A 19,816-nucleotide genomic window follows, 5' to 3' on the forward strand; every position below is an offset into this window, starting at 1 on the left:
ACGACAAGCAGAGGATACAAACATCATGTGGGTCCGTCTTGGCCTTTTTCCTCCCACACTCAGGGCAGTTATCGAACAAAGCTATGCTAAGAGTGGGCCAAAACTGCTCCAGATTGCAGGCAGTAGTTGACAAAGGCTCTAGACGTCGAATGAAAACACTATTTATTCAAAAAATCCAATTTTAATCAAATAAACCACCCAAAAGGGTAGAGCTCAAGCTCCAGGGTCCTGCCAGCAGGAGCCGGAAAAAAGAACTGAAAGTAACTTGTGTTGGCTGTGCATCCTGGGATTTCTTAAAGGCACGGTATCCCTTTAGCAGACACATAATGACAGCCTATAGGGCTTGTCTGTCCACCCCTTCCTCTCTATTGTTTAAAGGGATTTTGGTGAAGGGAGTGTGTGGTAATAAAGGAGGATGTCAGATGTGAATAAAAATGACATTTAAACTTTATTTTGGCTTTTGTGTTCACTTCAGAGGAAGTGCTGGCCAGTGCAGCCTTGTTGTGATTAGGCTGTATTATTTTGTCTGTCTCTTAAGTGTCTTTGCAGGTTTGCAAATGCGGGACAGCTTAAGAGATATTTTTGATTGCTCCGGGGTACCCGCACATGGGCGGGGATTATTCATAGATTATGACTATACACAGAGATCCCCTACTACAGAACACTAGGGTACATGGGTTTAGAGAAGGGGGTCACAGGAACACTGGGGTACATGGGTTTACAGGAGAATATACAGGAACACTGGGGTACATGGGCTTAGAGGCGGAGACACAGGAATACTGGGGTACATGGGTTTAGATGCAGCAACACAGGAACACAGGGGTACATGGGTTTAGAAGCAGGGAGACAGGAACACTGGGGTACATGGGTTTAGAGGCGAGGACACAGAAACACTGGGGTACATGGGTTTAGAAGAGGGGACACAGGAACAGCAGGGTACATAGGTTTAGAGGAGGGGGGTCACAGGAACACTGGGGTACATGGGTTTAGAGGAGAGGACACAGGAACCTTGGGGTACATGGGCTTAGAGGCGGGGACACCGGAACACTGGGGTACATGGGTTTAGATGCAACACAGGAACACTGGGGTACATGGGTTTAGAGGCGGGGACACTGGGGTACATGGGTTTAGAGGCGAGGACACAGGAACACTGGGGTACATGGGTTTACAGGAGAGGGCACAGAAACACTGGGGTACATGGGTTTACAGGAGAGGAAACAGGAGCACTGGGGTACATGAGTTTAGAGGAGGGGTCACAGGAACACTGGGGTACATGGGTTTAGAAGAGGGGGCACAGGAACACTAGGGTACATGGGTTTAGAGGAGGGGTCACAGGAACACTGGGGTACATGGGTTTACAGGAGAATAAACAGGAACACTGGGGTACATGGGCTTAGAGGCGGGGACACAGGAACACTGGGGTACATGGGTTTAGATGCGGCAACACAGGAACACAGGGGTACATGGGTTTAGAGGCGGGGAGACAGGAACACTGGGGTACATGGGTTTAGAGGCGAGGACACAGGAACACTGGGGTACATGGGTTTAGAATAGGGGACACTGGGGTACATGGGTTTAGAAGAGGGGACACAGGAACAGCTGGGTACATGGGTTTAGAGGAGGGGTCACAGGAACACTGGGGTACATGGGTTTAGAGGCAGGGACACAGGAACACTGGGGTACATGATTTAGAAGAGGGGGCACAGGAACACTGGGGTACATGGGTTTAGAAGAGAGGGCACAGGAACACTGGGGTGCATGGGTTTACAGGAGAGGACAGAGGAACACTGGGTCACATGGGTTTAGAGGAGGGGTCACAGGAACACTGGGGTACATGGGTTTAGAAGAGGAGGCACAAAAACACTAGGGTACATGGGTTTGGAGGATGGGTCACAGGAACACTGGGGTACATGGGTTTACATGAGAATACACAGGAACACTGGGGTACATGGGCTTAGAGGCAGGGACACAGGAGCACTGGGTTACATGGGTTTAGATGCGGCAACACAGGAACACAGGGTTACATGGATTTAGAGGCGGGGAGACAGGAACACTGGGGTACATGGGTTTAGAGGAGCGGACACAGGAACACTGGGGTACATGGGTTTAGAAGAGGGGACACAGGAACACTGGGGTGCATGGGTTTAGAGTCAGGGACACAGGAACACTGGGGTACATGGGTTTAGAGGCGAGGACACAGGAACACTGGGGTACATGGGCTTAGAAGAGGGGACACAGGAACAGTGGGGTGCATGGGCTTAGAAGAGGGGACACAGCAATATTGGGTGTACACAGGCTTAGAAGAGGGGGACCCAGGAACAGTGGGGTACATGGGCTTAGAAGAGGGGACACAGGAACAGTGGGTGTATGGGCTTAGAAGAGGAGACACAGGAACAGTGGGGTACATGGACTTAGAAGAGGGGACACAGGAACAGCGGGGTACATGGGCTTAGAAGAGGGGACACAGGAGCAGTGGGGTACATGGACTTAGAGGCGGGGATACAGGAACAGTGGGGTACATGGGTTTAGAAGAGGGGACACAGGAGCAGTGGGGTACATGGACTTAGAGGCGGGGACACAGGAACACTGGGGTACATGGGTTTAGAGGCGGGGATACAGGAACAGTGGGGTACATGGGTTTAGAGGAGGGGACACAGAAGCACTGGGGCACCTGGGTTTAGAGGCGGGGACACAGGAGCACTGGGGTACATGGGTTTAGAGGAGGGGACACAGGACCACTGGGGTGCATGGGTTAAGAGGCGGGGACACAGGAGCACTGGGGTACATGGGCTTAGAGGCGGGGACACAGGAACACTGGGTTACATGGGTTTAGATGCGGCAACACAGGAACACAGGGTTACATGGATTTAGAGGCGGGGAGACAGGAACACTGGGTTATGTGGGTTTAGAGGCGAGGACACAGGAACACTGGGGTACATGGGTCTTGAAGAGGGGACACAGGAACACTGGGGTGCATGTGCTTAGAAGAGGGGACACAGCAATATTGGGTGCACACAGGCTTAGAAGAGGGGGACACAGGAACAGTGGGGTACATGGGCTTAGAAGAGGGGGACACAGGAACAGTGGGGTGTATGGGCTTAGAAGAGGAGACACAGGAACAGTGGAGTACATGGACTTAGAAGAGGGGATACAGGAACAGTGGGGTACATGGGTTTAGAAGAGGGGACACGGGAGCAGTGGGGTACATGGGTTTAGAGGAGGGGACATAGAAGCACTGGGGTACATTGGTTTAGAGGTGGGACACAGGAGCACTGGGGTACAGGGAAGACTGTGCTGGCTTAGGTTTTGGATGGCTGAAGCAGGTTAGGTAGGCTGGGCCATGTGATCATCAAACTATTTTTTGTGTGCGTTTTGTTTCTCTTTCATTGGGGGGGAGTCACCAGGTGCTACACCGTGGAGAGCTGCACAGGGCGGTATGCAGTCCTACAGCTGCTGGAGATGCCACTGATGTGCTCAGGGCGTGGAGGCGAAGGGATGAAATTCAAAGGGTCCCTTATGTGACCCTCTGACATCAGGGGCTCACCCAAGATTATCCTGAGTTCTTACTCTGTGAATGGGCGTGGCAGAGCGTGGCCCGCGTAAACTATTTTGTATTTTACTTGCACGCGAACTCGACCCGAAGGTATTGGAGCGCTTTACATGAGCACCGGTTACGTTACGCATTCAGGCACGGGGAGATTAAGTGATTTGCCCAGAATCACAGGATGTGGAGTCGACCCGAGCTCGAACCTTGGTTTCCCAGCTCCAAGGTCGGCAGTCTAGCTGTCAGACCACATCCTCTCCCCATTCTATGAAAGGGACAGACGTGTCCTTACCACATTCACTCACCTTGAGCACATCCTTCCGGGTGGGGTAAGAAAACGTCACGTTGTTGAACCGGATGTGGCCCTGTAGGGTGTTGGGCTTCAGGTGACCCTCACAGGACACCTCAGGAGTGCGGTCCATGTACTGGAACACCTTCTCCGCTGCCCCTACGGACAGGATCATCTGGCTGTACATGTAGACCATGGTCTGTAGGAGGAGAAGGAGAGAAGGTTACCCCTTCCCAGATGGAAGTGAATTCACCCTGTAAACATTGAATGACCTCCCTTAAGGTAACTGTGGGAGGCGCTGCCAATTGTAAGTAAGCGGAGCCACCTCCTGTGTGTGACGCCGCGCTCTCATGTCTGGCATCATTGGTGTGCATTCTCAGGTAGCTGCTCAGCTCTAAAAGTTTCTATTTTGTACCTTTTTGAAAGTTGAATGTGTACTATGCACAGTTCGTTCTCTGCGCCTGAAAAGCCTGTTTTGTTTCAGTTTTAGCATCTGCTTCGGCCCAGTGTATGAAAGGAATATGCTACTTACCAGTATGCATCTGTTCTTGGCATGTAGAGCTGCAGAGTTGTACACTTAGCATAGATCGCCATCTGGTGTTGGGCCCGGATGTTTGCAGTTTGTTTTTCTTCTTGGACAGTCTTTGGAAGTCACGAGTTCGGTGACTCCTCCTTCGGTCCGTACTGCGCATGGGCTTCGGCTCCATCCTCAGATTGTTTTTCGCCAACAGGGAAATGATGGAGCGTAGTAATAACAGTGAGAAACCCATGTGTTGTATCTAAATAAGATGTACTGGAACGGATACAGGTAGCCGGGGAGGCGGGTGGGCGTGTACAACTCTGCAGCTCTACATGCCAAGAACAGATGCATACTGGTAAGTAGCATATTCCGTTCGAGGCATATGAGCTGCAGATTGTACACTTAGCATAGATTATATAGCAGTACCCAACCTTAGCGGCGACCACCGGTATCCGTTGCAGCTGTTTGAAAAAGTGTCTTTAGTACAGCCTGGCCCACCCTAGCTTGCTGCTTGGAATGCACATCTACACAGTAGTGTTTTGTGAAGGTGTGCGGTGTAGACCATGTGGCTGCTTTGCAGATGTCATCTAAGGGTATGTTCCCTAGAAAAGCCATAGAAGCCCCTAACTTTCTTGTAGAGTGGGCTTTAGGAGGAACAGATAATGTTCTCTTTGCCTTTTGATAGCAAATTTGTATGCATTTTACAATCCACCTAGCTATCCCTGATTTAGAAATGGGGTTGCCTTTATGTGGTGGAGAGAAGGAAACGAACAATTGTTTAGTCTTCCTGAAGGGTTGCGTTCTTTGTATGTAGTACAGCAACGCCCTTTTCACATCAAGTGTGTGTAAGGCCCTTTCTGCAACAGATTGGGGTTGCGAAAAGAAGACAGGTAATTCCACTGATTGATTGAGGTGGAAGGGGGAAATGACTTTGGGCAGAAACTTCGGATTTGTGCGAAGTATGACCTTGCTGTGATGCATTTGTATGTAGGGTTCCTGTATGGTGAACGCTTGTATTTCACCAACCCTTCTAAGGGAAGTGATAGCTACAAGGAAAGCTGTTTTCCAGGTGAGAAACTGTAGCTCACATTTGTGCATTGGTTCGAAGGGCGGACCCATTAGTCGTGTAAGAACTAAATTTAGATTCCATACAGGGGAAGGTGGTGCCCTGGGAGGAATTACGCGTTTAAGGCCTTCCATGAAGGCTTTAATAGCGGGCACTCTGAAGAGTGATAAATGCTGTCTGTTTTGTAGATAAGCAGCGATCGCTGCTAGGTGTAGGCGTATGGATGAATATGCCAGGTTACACCTGTGAAGATGGAGCAGATAGCATATGATGTGCTGTATGGATGCATCTAGAGGGTTGATTGTATTGTTACGGCAGTAAATTACAAATCTTTTCCACTTTGCGGCATAGCATGCTCTAGTGGTAGGACGTCTGGCTTCCATGATGATGTTCATGCAATCAGGGGGAAGGTTAAGGTATCCGAATTCTAGGATTTCAGGAGCCAGATCGCCAGGTTGAGCTGAGCTGGGTCCGGGTGCCTGATTTCTCCATGGTTCTGGGTTAGGAGGCATGGGGATAGATGCAGTTTTTGATGTGGTACCACTGACAGTTGTAGTAGCGTGGTGTACCACGGCTGCCTGGCCCACGTCGGAGCTACCAGAATGAGTGTGAGGGAGTGCTGTTGTAGCTTCCTGACCACTAATGGAATTAGTGGGAGAGGTGGAAAGGCGTATGCAAATCTGCCTGACCAGTTCATCCATATCGCATTGCCCTTGGACAATGGGTGTGGGTATCTGGCGGCGAAGCTTGGGCATTTTTTGTTTTCGTGGGTGGCGAAGAGGTCTATCTGAGGATGCCCCCACTGTTGGAAGAATGGGTGAAGAACTTGTGGATGCAGTTCCCATTCGTGTATTTGTTGCGTTTGTCTGCTGAGCAGATCTGCCATGGTGTTTTGTACGCCTGGAACGTGCTGTGCCAGGAGAAAGATGTTTTGAGGAATTGCCCATCTCCATATGCTCTGGGCTAAGCGGGAGAGCTGGGGAGAGTGTGTCCCCCCCTGTTTTTGGATATAATACATTGCAGTCATATTGTCTGTGCGAATGAGGACTGCTTTGCCCGAAATCTGTTTTTGGAAAGATTTTAGGGCTAGAAAGATCGCCAAGAGCTCCAGATGGTTGATGTGGAGCGATTTTTGCTGTGGCGTCCATAGACCTTGCATGGTGAGGTGTAGAAGGTGCGCTCCCCAGCCGGAGAGCGATGCGTCCGCTGTTAGAGTCACCTGAGGAACCGGGTCCAGGAACGGCCGCCCTTTGGAAAGGTTTGTGGTGTTCCACCACTGCAGAGAGTGATGTGTGCGGCCGTCCACCAACACCAGATCCGTCAGCTGACCCTGGGCCTGGTTCCACTGTTGTGCTAGGCACTCTTGAAGTGGACGCATGTGGAGTCTTGCATGGGGCACTATGAAAATGCAAGACGCCATCATTCCTATGAGCTTCATAAACACTCTTGCTGGAAGAGAGTGTTGAGGAAGGAATGTTTTGCGTAAGGCTTGAATGCTTGTGATTCTGGCTGAGTTTGGATAGGCAATACCCTTGGAGGTGTCTATAGTGGCCCCGAGATATTGCTTTGTGTGAGATGGTATGAGGTGGGACTTTTGGTAGTTCACCGTGAAACCTAGCTGGTGGAGCAGTTGGATGGTGCTGTTTGTATGCTGCACACATTGGTCGTAGGACGCGGCTTTTATCAGCCAGTCGTCTAGGTAAGGGAAGACGTGAATATGTTGACGTCTGAGGTGTGCTGCTACTACTGCTAGGCATTTGGTAAACACCCGTGGTGCAGTGGTGACCCCGAAGGGGAGAACCGTGAATTGGTAATGTTGCCCGTCCACCACGAACCTGAGGTATTTCCTGTGAGAGGGGTGTATTGGAATGTGAAAGTATGCGTCTTTCAGATCCAAGGTTGTGAGAAAGTCTCCCTGGCAGAGGAGTGGGAGGACTTGCTGTAGGGTGACCATGTGAAAATGGTCTGAATGTATGTAGGCATTTAGAGGCCGGAGGTCGAGAATGGGTCTGAGGGTCCCGTCCTTCTTTGGTATTAAGAAATATAGGGAGTAGACCCCTAGATTTCGTTGATTGACGGGGACTTGCTCTATAGCGTGTTTTTGGAGGAGTGAGAGTACCTCTTGTTTGAGCAGTGTGGAATGTTCTTGAGACATTGGACGGTGCCTTGGTGGGATATTGGGTGGGGTAGATGTTAGTTCGAGACAGTACCCTGACCGAATGATTTGGGTCACCCATTTGTCCGATGTTATGGACTCCCATGTGTGGATAAAGTTTTGCAGTCTGCCCCCGACCGGAGTGGGATGGTCTGGGGGGAGCGGAGGGCAGTCATTGTGCGGGTGGGGTGGCAGAACGGGTGTTGTTGGTTTTGCCCCTGCCCTTATTGTTGTTGCCTCTGTAACCGCCCCTTTGATTGCCCTTTGAAAAGGTATTTTGAGGAGGGGACTTGTAGGAGGTAGAGGCGTTATCGGTGGAGGAGCCTCTGCCTGTGCCACGAAAGGACGAGCGTCGAAAGGAACGTTTAGAGGCTTGTGTTTGGAGTGCCCCCATAGACTTTGCTGTGTCTGTGTCCTTTTTCATCTTTTCCAACGCTTCGTCTACCTTTGGCCCAAAGAGAGTTTGCTGGTCAAAGGGGTGGTTGAGTATGGATGCCTGGACTTCAGGCTTGAACCCTGAGATCCTGAGCCAGGCATGGCGACGAAGCAGGACACTTGTATTTATGGCTCTAGAAGCAGTGTCGGCTGCATCGAGGGCACATTTAATGGAGGTGTTTGTAATTAGTTTACCCTCCTGTATCAGGTCATGAGCCTTGCGCTTGTGTTTTTCTGGAAGGTGCTGCATAAGAGCCTCTAGTTCGTCATAGTGTGCTCTGTCATATCGCGCAAGCAGTGCTTGTGTGTTTGCAATGCGCCACATGTTTGCAGCTTGGGAGGCGGTGCGTTTACCAGACGCGTCCAGAAGTTTAGATTCCTTGTCTGGCGGTGGGGCTTCTCCTGAGGATTGGGAGTTAGCCCGCTTTCTAGCTGTGAGACAACTAGGGAATCTAGGGGAGCAGGGCCCTTAATGTATGCAGGGTCTGTGGGTGCCGCTTTGTACTTCTTCTCTATTCTAGGGTTCAGTACTCTGGCCCTGACAGGGTCTTTGAACACCTCTGTAGCGTGCTTGGTGACACCCTTAAGCATGGGTAAAATAGAAGTGGATTTGTCTTGTATGTCAAATGTATCCAGTAGGAAGTCTTCTTCCACTGGTTCACTGTGCATGTCCACCCCATGGTAGTGTGCTGCTCTTTGCACTAAATGATGAAACCCTAAGGAGTCCTCTGGAGGAGACGGCCTGGATGGGTATAGGTCGTCCTGAGGTATATCTGGTATATCAGGGTTATTGTAATCCTCCCATGGGTCTGGGGTCCCTGGTGGAGTGGGATCCATTGGGGCGTCCGCCGGGTAATTGTCCGGGTCCCCGTCATCCGGATCTGGGGATGGGGCCGGATCGTAGTGAGGTGGAGGTGGCGGAGACCTGGGAGGGGGAGGGGGTGGAGGTGGTGGAGGAGGTAGGGGAGGCGGTAGTGGGGAGGGCACTCTGAGGGATGAAGTAGCAGAGTCCTTCCTTTTGGGTGGTGGAGGAGGAGCCGGAGTATCAAGGCGTCTTTTCTTGATAATTAAAGTCAATAGTCCAGTCTTTGGATCTTTGGACAGAGTCTTTTGTAGAGGGTCTGGTGTAAACAGAGCCAGTGGCGTCGAATCGTCCGTCGGCACCGGTGATTTCGGAGCCGAGGGCTTCGATGGTTTGTGTGCGCCATGCTTTTTTGGGGCCTCCTGTTTTTTCGGCGTCGAAGGAGTTTTCGGCGTCGGAGCGTCGGTGCCGACAGATTTATGTTTGTGTTTGGTCGGCACCGAGAGTCCAGGCTTCGGCACCGGTGGCTTCGGAGTCGAGCTGGATATTGCTTTCTTCGGTGCCGGATGCTGTTTTTCGGCACCGGGCGTCGGCTGGCTCGATCCCGAGCTGCCGTGAGACTTTGGGTGCTTCGACACCGAGCCCGAAGGTGGGGTGATCGAAGCTTTGGTCTTGGTTTTGCCCAGGCCGGCAGGCGAGGGAGTAACCTGAGTCTCTTTGGTTTTGGGCGCAGGGGTGGGAGGGGGCATAGTACTCACGGCCCGCTGCGCCGGTGTGATGTCCTCCACGTCGGAGTCGTCGGCTTCGGAAGCGCTGACGACATCTTCTTCCTGCTCGGTGTGTGTTTGCCCCGAAGCTTCGGCGCCGTCTCCGAAGATGTCCGGTGGAGCTGCAGACGATGAGTGCGCCATGGTGCGTCGAGCTTTTCGATCCCGGATGGTTTTCTTCGATCGAAAAGACTTACAGGCGGGGCAGTCTCTGGCCTCGTGTTCTGGAGAGAGGCAAAGATTACACACCTGATGAAGGTCGGTGTGGGGAAATTTAGACCCACATTTTGGGCACTTTTTGAACGGAGTCCTTTCCATCGGCCGGGACCGGAGTCGAGGAGGGCCCGAAGGCCGGTGCCGATGTACGGGATGGAGAAAAGTGCCGCTTCGAGAGATGAAGATGATGATGAAGAAACTCGAAGATACGAGGATTTTCCGTCGAGGCTGGAACCGTAGAAGTTCGAAGCCGGAGCACGAAGTATCACATCCGAGCCCGATGGCGGAAAAAAACAATCTGAGGATGGAGCCGAAGCCCATGCGCAGTACGGACCGAAGGAGGAGTCACCGAACTCGTGACTTCCAAAGACTGTCCAAGAAGAAAAACAAACTGCAAACATCCGGGCCCAACACCAGATGGCGATCTATGCTAAGTGTACAATCTGCAGCTCATATGCCTCGAACACACTGTTCTGCGTTCAGATGTCACTCACTGACTGTTGTTTGCCTTTGACAATGTGCAGAGCTCGGCTACTTTTCAGCTAGGTTCACAACATATAAATACCACACACAAGCACACACAGAACCCTGCACTATTTGCACATGGAGTCCAGGTACAGTGCACACATAAGCCAATGCACTGTCTGTGCATAGATCCCATGTATTCTGCATCTATAGAGGTCTGCGTTGTTTACACATGGCACCCAAGCACTGTGTATCCAACAGACTCTGACTGTCTAGCACATGGGTCCACAGAACCCTGCGCTATTTGTCATGGAGCCCATGTATGATGCCAGCATACCCACTGCACTGTCCACACATCGATCCTATGTTATCTTATATTGATTTGTATAGCACACTAATCACCCAAGAGGGTATCCGTACACTTGAGCAAGTGTGTATGCGTCCGGTCCCCGAGGTGCTTATACGAAGCGCCAGGCCTACAGCTTCTTGTGGGATTTATTAAGTGAGGAGGAGGCTCTGATGAGCTGTGGGAGCTCGTTCCATGTCTTGGGTGCAATGTAGAAGAATGAACGACCTCCATTTTTGCTTCTGCGGATCCGGGCCTTTGTGTGAGTGAGAGTGAGAGAGCGTAGGTGTCTGGCGGGTTGGTGTAAGTGTATGCAGCTGTTCAGGTATTCTGGTCCTGTGTTATGTAGGGCTTTGTATGTGTGCCTGAGAGGTTTGAATTGGGTGCGCTTGTGAATGGGAAGGCAGTGAAGCCTCCTGAGGTGTGGTGTGATGTGGGTGCGGTAATGGACGTCGAGTACGAGTCTTGCAGCCGTGTTCTGGATGGTCTGGAGTCTGGAAGTTGTTTGGAAATTCCGGTGTGGAGAGTGTTGTCGTAGTCCAGCCTGCTGGTGATGAGTCCTTGTGTGACAGTCCTTCTGGTGTTCTGAAGCAATCATTTTAAGATCTTTCGCAGCATGCGTAGGCAGGAGGTGGACACTGCATTGACTTCAGCCCTCATGTTGAGCTTGTCCTATGTACTGAGTACACTCAGACCCCTGCACTGTCTGCACTTGCAGAATCATTAAACACCCCCTGTGCCCAACACCATCTGCCACATGGCACCCAAGCACAACGTAAGCACAACGTAACCAGTGCTTTGCACCTACGCTTCTTGTAGACACAGGAAACACTTTGTGTCTCTTTGTTCAAGGATGACACATGGGGCTCATGACAGACTGATTTTGTGGAGTCATTAATATAGGACCTATCACACATAATGTGTACACCCCAGAAGGCACTAGTTTCAGGATATTTGGGGGTAAAAATATGGATTATATGGTGGGACAATTGGAGGGCAGCTAACTGGCTTCCATTTCTGGGGTTTCAGGGTGCTCTAGTTTCTTTGTCAAGTACATTCGGTATCTTCACGGTATGAGATCGGCTGTTGGCCGGTTGTGACAATCTGCCAGGTTGGGTGGGAGCGTGTGCCTGGCTGAGATAGTAGGAGTCTGGAGTCGCAGTGACGTAAGGGTGTCTTCAGGAGGGATATACCCTGCCTTATGGGAACAAGGTTTGTTTTCCTTGGAGATCTTCCTGGCTAGAGCCTCACGCCTCTTCACCCTCTACCCTGGTGGAAGAATCTGCTGGTTTCTCCTGCAGGTGCCAGGCTGTGTGGCTCAGTAGGGTGACAGTGTCACAGGGACAGTATTTCTACAGAATACATCCATGTCTGAAACACAAATACCTAAAGCTAGTAGAGAAGGTAAACCAGGGAACCAATGCACAAGCAAACCAAGGACAGTTTTGCAGTGATTGGGGATTTTCAGTTGGGTAACGCTTGGGTCCCGTGGGCATGGATTGCTTATGTTCCGGTTCAGGGAGGACCTGGCCTTGCAGTTTGGGCTAGGCTGTTCCTATTGGAGAAGAGTGGAAACTGATTTGCATATGGTGGGGTCCAAACTGAGGTGGCACAATGTGCAAAATAATGATAGACTGGGTTGGGGCCCCTAGTAATGACCAGTGCCTGACATTAATTCATAGAAAAAACACAGGAGTATAACCCATAAACCAAACTGAGATCTGGGTAGGTACAGTATAAATGCAACAATATCTCAGCAGGATTTATTGAAACTGTTTAAACTTGTATGTGCAAGACATTACGATAAACGAACACAAGACAAGAGGCTTCAAATAATTCAATCAATGCGCCCGTAGGCGTCATATATTTTAAGAAGATCAGAAAATACACAAAACAGTTGTTAAAGCACTGTAGGGTATAAATGCCAAGGCAACCCTAAAGGAAAGTGTACAAAGTGCTCGTGACAATGAAGTGACGGCGCAAGTGACAACGTGAAAAAACACCACTGCATACGGCGCAAGAGAACTTACAATATATATACACGATAAAAAAGGGTTCAAACATCAAATTATTCAAATGTACAATTAGTCATTTTCGTTATGTTAGAGAACCGAAGGTCGAAGTGCGCCTAAGGCGTTTGAGCTGGCGGGCAGGGGTCGACGGCGTTTCGATCCTATTTAATTAGGATCATCTTCAGGACCTGGGTCCCCTAGTCGAGGAGTGCTGTGTGAATAAAAGTAAGTATCAGAGCAGCTGAAAACGGGGATTGGTGTAAGTGCATTCAGGGAAGGAAGGGGTACTAACATATGCCTACCTGAGGAGCGTTGAATAAATCACTGGCGCAGAGGAGGGTACAATGAAAACGTGAAGAATGGCCGTTGAGTGGTCGAATTTCAAATAAAGCTTTACGTCAGGAATAAATCGGCCAGTGGGTCTCTATAGGGAAAATGAAAAGAATATCACCGAGGGGAAACGAGGGAGGGGAAAACGGGGGGGGGGGGAGGGACAAGGAGGTGGGGGAGAAACAGAAACAGAAGGTTGGTTGGTTTACTGTGTTGGGCAAGGAGGTAGTAAACCACCAAAAAACAAGGAGACAAGGCGGGGGAATCCGGGGAAAAATACGGAACCGGAGTGGGTGGAAAACTCACTGCTGCAAGATGGAACGTGTGAAGGAGAGAGCAGTTGCAGGGATACCACCCTGATCGTAATGGCGGGGTTCAGGACGATGCCTAACAGAAAGGGCAAGAAGTCGTGAGACAGGTAATTAAAACCCCTTCTGTGAGAGGGATACCAACGGGAAACGTGGATGTTAGGCTAACAGAGGACTACCTGTTGTAAGGGTCAAAGGATCGAAGGCTGGAACTAATCCAAAAATCCAGGGAGCGCGAGGATGCCACAGTCGTGTGCAGTCCACGGTCTGTGGTAAATATTCTTTTTACCTAAACTGAATTTCATACGGAATCTTTAAAATAAAGTAAAATAGCTCAGAATAACAAGAGGCAGAATCCGTGGTATAAGAGGGTTTCTAAATGGGCTTTATTCCATCCAAAATGGCCGACTCGAGTCGCGGCCTTCAGGTTCCGTCACCACGAGGGTTCAGGAAGTGAAGTACAATACTTTATTGACAAGAAGTAACTTTTATAGGTCATACATTTACAATGAAACAAGTGCAAAAAGGCGTAACAATTGATAAGATAAATTAACATAGTGATACGTAATCGAAACTAGGCGTAATAAGGAGCAAAAAGAAACATGATTGGCTCTGATTATCTTACATAGGTGGATCTATACGATAATACTTAACATGGATGCGTGCGCAGCAGCATGACGTGTGATTGACGTGCAACTAGGGGGTGAAGGGGACTTGACATTTAGCTCTACATGTGGAGACGAGAAGTCTAGGGGGTCATGTCAACCTAATCCCAAATCATATCTAACATCCTATGTTTAGAGAACTATGTTATCCACAAGGAAGGACTCTCGGACAGAATCTATTCTATACTAACTGTATGTGCGTGTACAAGCGTCTAAGTGCCTATATGAGAAGCGAGGGGCAGAAAACTTTCCATGGCAACAGGGCTATGAATCACTTGCAGGAGGACGGAAAGGCTGAGTCCTTTGCTTGTGAGCTAAAGGAAATGTTTACCTAAATCACTAGACAGGAATGCATCGGCTGAAGAGCAAAATAGATAATTCGAAGGTGAAATACAGCTTCTTGGCAGGCAGGCGAAAACTGGCCGAGGCAGGCACCGTTAGCTGCACAGGGAGTAGGACAAAGTTCATGGATACAGATGCGAGCTCAAGCTGAAACTGTCAGAGACAGAGAGCAGGGAAAGGCTTTGAGGAAAGAATCGGGCCTACTTGCCTGAACTGTAAAAATGGAGTACCTTAGCCATATAAAGTCGGTGGCTTTTCATACTTAGGAATTGAATATCCAGCCCATTGATGGCGGATCTGACAGGGAACATGTCGACGGTAGACACACATATGTTTGCGTCTTGGAAACTGGAACTGGAGGGAACACACATGCATTTGTAACATGCATATAGAACCGTTGGGGTCCAAGATAGGGGACGCAACTGATCAGGAAAATCCACATTTCCACATTCCCTCCTTGTCCCCTACTTGCCCTTCAAGAGATATCAATCTTCATCATTCCATCGATTTGCTCATGGAGCATCATTTCTTCTTCCTTCCTTTTCCGGCATTTTGAACGAGAACTTTGATATGGAATGCATGATGTGGCACACAGACCACAAATCGCTGGTCCACATTGTAGGCATAAACAACAACTGAAGAGCATAAAAAGGCCAATACCTAGGAAAGATAGAACTCTCCATCCCCAGGCTGATATCACACTCCAAAACCACCCGGACCACGTCCAAGTGCCTGGATTCTCGTGTATCTGGCTTACAATCTTATGAAGGCGTGTTATAGCTTTATATACAGATGGCGAATTTTCTGGTATGAATATGCAACAGCTGGATCCGATGACCCTGCAAGCTCCGCCCCTATCGGCCAGGATGACGTCAAGGACAAGACGATTCTGGAGAACAACAATTCTCATCACTGATTGTTCCTCTGTCAGATTGCCTAGGGCGGCTATAGTCTCGTTTACTACAGCTTCAAGAGTCTTGGTGAGTCTGCGTATCAGCTTACTATTTGATATTGTACCTATATAGGGAAAGATACCTTTATTGAAATCTACATACTTGTCCCATGCCGTCTCAGTATAATCGACAACTGGGAGATCTCTACGCTCTCTTTTGTGTACTAAATGAACATTTCGATAATAATCAGGGGGAGCTAGGAAAACAGGTGGCAAAAGGAATGCTATGTAACAGGTACCATCCCAATCTAGAGGCAGACGCATATATGCCGTCTGACCACATATAAAGTAAGAATGGCGAGAAGCTCTAAATGAAGATTTCCCTTGATCACTATATTCTACTGTAGTAACGCATTTGCTATGGCCCATGTGTATGGAACCAACTTTTCTCACACATAATTCACCCTTAACTAGAAATACTGACATAGTGGGCAGAATTAATTCAACTTCGGATTTGACGTTCAAAATCATGAGATTAGGCGTAAAATTACCTAATTTATACACTTCATTTTCTAAATCAGTTCCTGTTCTACTGGGGTGACCCTCCTTATTAGGGTGACAGACTTTGAATAAAACTAGATTCAGATTTCCCCATATCCAATGTTGTTGATAAACTGCTGTGTCTGGGTCTATGGAATTTAGTAAACTAAACCATGCTCCACAGGAGCCATTGTGTGTGAACGGATGTGGAAAGAAAGGCAGAACTCCTTTGTTATTCTGATAGGGAGGGAGTCGGCCACACACCCAACAATTGGTGGCATTACTAGTCTGATGGGAATGATGTAACATACTAATGAAGGTGTTATTGCGCAGCGCAAGTCTATAAGATAATTCATGTGGCGGTAGGTCACTAAAAGAATGTTCAGCAGTAATATTATAAACATGTCTAGAAATAGGATGATATATGTGCAAAATCACACTCGTAATGATTATTAAAACACTCAATAAAAACAGAATTAATAATGTCCTCACACAGTAGCTACGCAGTGATTTACAATACGCCTGTCGTTTCAACATTTCTCTGGTATTTTCTCTACTCAGGTCCAAGGGATACATGTCAGAGACAATTCAACCGCTTCACCTTGGAGAGGACTTAAACAATCAAATTGCTCGACTGTTTGGGCCTAAGTTTTAATTTATAGTTCTGAGAGTCATTCCTTTCAACAAAGGGAAGTTTTGAATCAGTCTGTGAGGGAGTGCAGGGCACAGTGTCTATATCCGAGGATAGTCCATGAAATTTCTTAACGTGGCTGGAATGTATCCATCCTTTGCGGCCCTCCACTTTCACGGCTGTTCTTGTGGTCAGCAGGACTAGCTTCGGTGTTTTCCACCTGGGCTCCAATTGGGTTTTCCGATCGAAATTCCTCACAAACACCAGATCCCCCGGAGCAACGTCATGGGGTTTCACCTCAGTGTTGTCAGGAAAAGCTGCAGCTACCTGTGAACGACAAGATTGTAGTGCAGACATCAAGGAAGCCAGGTAATCTGTCAGCATATTACAATTAACATCAGTTATTTTACGTGGTACAGGCGTCCCCCACATATTTGGTGGCCTTCCGAAGATCACCTCATACGGGGATAGCCCTGTTCGAGAGTGTGCTACCATTCTTATGTAAAATAGTGCAACTGGTAAGGCTACTATCCAGTCAACACCTTTCTCCTTACATATTTTAGACAATCTGATTTTCAAAATTTGATTATGTCGTTCCACGAGACCTGCTGCCTCGGGGTGTCGGACACAGTGGAATTTCCACTGATATCCCAACAAAAGTGAGACATGTTTCATTAATTCGGATGAGAAAGGCTGGCCGTTATCTGAATATACAACACGTGGTAGCCCGTACCGTGGGAAGAATTCTCGAACTAACTGTTTGGCAGTAGTCGGGCCGTGTAATCTGATACTGGGTACGCCTCAGTCCATCGGGAGAGAGCGCAGACAACTACAAGAACATATTTGAATCCTCGACATCGTTCCATCTGGATATAATCCATTTGGAGCACTTCAAAAGGATGATCAGGAGTCTGGAATCCACCCTGTTCTACGGGAACACTTTTTCCCGGGTTGAACTGACAACATATCATACAGGTACGGACCTTTTGTTTAGCTGCTGCTCGTAAATGTTTATTGAACCAAATGTGTTGAATGCTATCTAGCATAGCTTTTTCTCCTAAATGCGCCGGGCTGTGAATTGTAGCTATAATGGCTTGGACCATAGAGTCAGGAAGAAACCATACAGATTTCTCCTTCGTCATCCATCCCTGATCTGTCTGGATCCCTCCTAGTTCAGTCCATTTCTTTAATTCTTCTGCAGTAGCATGTGTCTGTATGTCAATTACGTCAAGTGCGGGATCCTTAATTGTCATACACTGTGTTGGTGTCTGAACTATTGGCTTTGTCATGTCTAATGTGCGATTCTGAGCAGTCTGTTTAGCTGTTCTGTCAGCTAAATCATTGCCTTGAGAAATGATATCAGTAACCTTCGTGTGTGCTTTACATTTCATAATCGATATAGCAGTGGGTAGATGTATTGCGTCTAACAAGGCATGAATGAGGAGTCCGTGCTGAATGCGGGCACCATGGGAGGTTAAATAACCTCTCTCTCGCCACAGTACGCCGAAGTCGTGTACAACTCCGAATGCATAACGTGAGTCAGTGTATACATTAACTTTCTTATTTGTGGCTTGAATACAGGCTTGTGTTAGAGCAATAAGTTCTGCTGCTTGGGCTGACAAAGTATCTATACAATTTGTCTCAATAACTTCAGTGTCTGTTGTGACTGCATACGCGGCCACTAAATCTCCTGTACTTGTTCTCATGCACGATCCGTCTACATACAACGTCAGGTCTGGATCTAACAATGGAACGTCTGTCAAGTCTTGTCTAGGTTTCGTCTTTATTTCAATGATTTCAACACAATCATGAGCTAGTGGGTCTGTTTCAATTATAGGTAATAGTGTAGCAGGATTCAATGTATTACACCGTCGGATCTCTATGTGTGGTTGAAACAATGTCAGTTCATAACCGGTAAGTCTTGCTATGGTCAAGTGTTGTGTTTGTGTTCGGTTCACAAGAACCTCTACTGCATGTGGTACTTGTACTGTCAATGGATGTCCTAATACTATGGCATCGCTTTGTCTGATTGCTAAAGCTGTCGCCGCCACTGATTTCAGGCATGCAGGCAAAGCCTGAGCTACGGGATCTAATGTACTGGAAAAATAAGCACATGGCTTGCGTGATCCTGCTTGATCCTGAGTGAGTACTGACAAGGCAGTACCTTCACGTTCTGTAACAAAGAGTGTAAAATGTTTGCTATAACATGGTGTTGCTAAAACAGGTGCTTGACATAAAGCTTCCTTTAGGCTTTCAAAAGCTTGTGTATGTTCCTGAGTCCAAGGGAGAACAGTCGATGTGGCTGCCTCCTGTGTGGTTAGCTGAATGAGTGGTTTTGCTAGAAATGCGTACTGAGGGATCCACTGCCTACAATATGAAGTGAGGCCTATAAAAGCCCGCACTTCCTTTTGTGTCTGGGGTATTGACATGTTAGCAATTAACTGGATGCGATCTGGTGTAAGCTGCCTTCCCTCCTTGGACAGCGAGTGACCAAGATAAATAACTCGCTGGACACAGAATTGCAGCTTAGAAGGAGACACCTTGTGCCCCTTGTCGGCTAGAAAATGTAAAACTGTCAGAGAAGCCTTTTCACATTCACGTTCGCTTCTCGCGGTGATCAGCAGATCATCGACATATTGAAGCAGTGCAGTATTGACTGGCATGTGGATACTGTCAAGTTCTCGTTTCAGTGCTTGGCTGTAGATGCTGGGGCTTTCTGTGAATCCTTGGGGAGCGCGTGAGAATTTAAAGCTGCGCCCATTTAAACTGAATCCGAACAAATATTGGCTTTCCGGATCTATTGGGACGCTGAAAAAGGCATTCTTGAGATCAATTACAGTAAAGAATGTTGCTTCGGAATCAATTGCTGTCAATAATGATGATATATCAGGGACCACAGGAAATTGTGGTACAATGCACTTGTTAAGTTCACGCAAATCAATAACCAATCGGTATACTGGTGGGGCAGTAGGATCAGTTCGTTTAAGAATCGGAATTATCGGTGAATTACATACATTGGAGTCTGTTTCTACAACTACTCCCTGGGCAATTAGCTCATCAATGATTTTCAGCAAAGCCACTACAGCATCATGCGGTAACTTGTATTGTCGCATTCGTGGTAGTACCACTCCTGCTTTCAATGTGACTCGGTATGGTGTAATGTTCATGCAGCCAACATCTGTAGGGCCTTGTGCCCATAGATGTACTGGTAAAGTCTGTAGTCGGGGATCCATGTCCCTAGACACATAGTGACCTTTAAAATCACGTAGAAACAACCTTACTCCTTCCGGAGAACAACATATTATGGCTCCTAGTGCTTTCAGAGTTTTAATTCCTAACAGATTTTCTGGGCATGATTTAGTAAGCAATAAATCTGTAGTTCGTGTCAAAGGTCCTATCGTAAGTGGGAGAGGCTGTGATACTTCATTAACAATAGGTTTTCCTGAAAAACCAAGGGAAACATTTTGAGAGCCTGAGAGGGGTGCCCCTGG

At 48.2% G+C, this 19,816-nt stretch overlaps 1 protein-coding gene across 1 annotated transcript in view; it reads right to left on the reverse strand.

The window, feature by feature from the left end:
• LOC146869761 (antigen peptide transporter 2-like) overlaps positions 1 to 19,816 on the reverse strand; it is a 289,288-nt gene that overhangs the window by 104,876 nt on the left and 164,596 nt on the right. Inside the window, exon 8 of the mRNA XM_085614455.1 lies at positions 3,850 to 4,032. Within this exon, the coding sequence (XP_085470581.1) occupies positions 3,850 to 4,032 (183 nt within the window). The remainder of the gene's footprint in view (positions 1 to 3,849; positions 4,033 to 19,816) is intronic.

Source organism: Triturus cristatus, chromosome 1_1 (genome assembly GCF_964204655.1).
Source record: "Triturus cristatus chromosome 1_1, aTriCri1.1, whole genome shotgun sequence".
NCBI classification, from domain to species: Eukaryota; Metazoa; Chordata; class Amphibia; order Caudata; family Salamandridae; genus Triturus; species Triturus cristatus.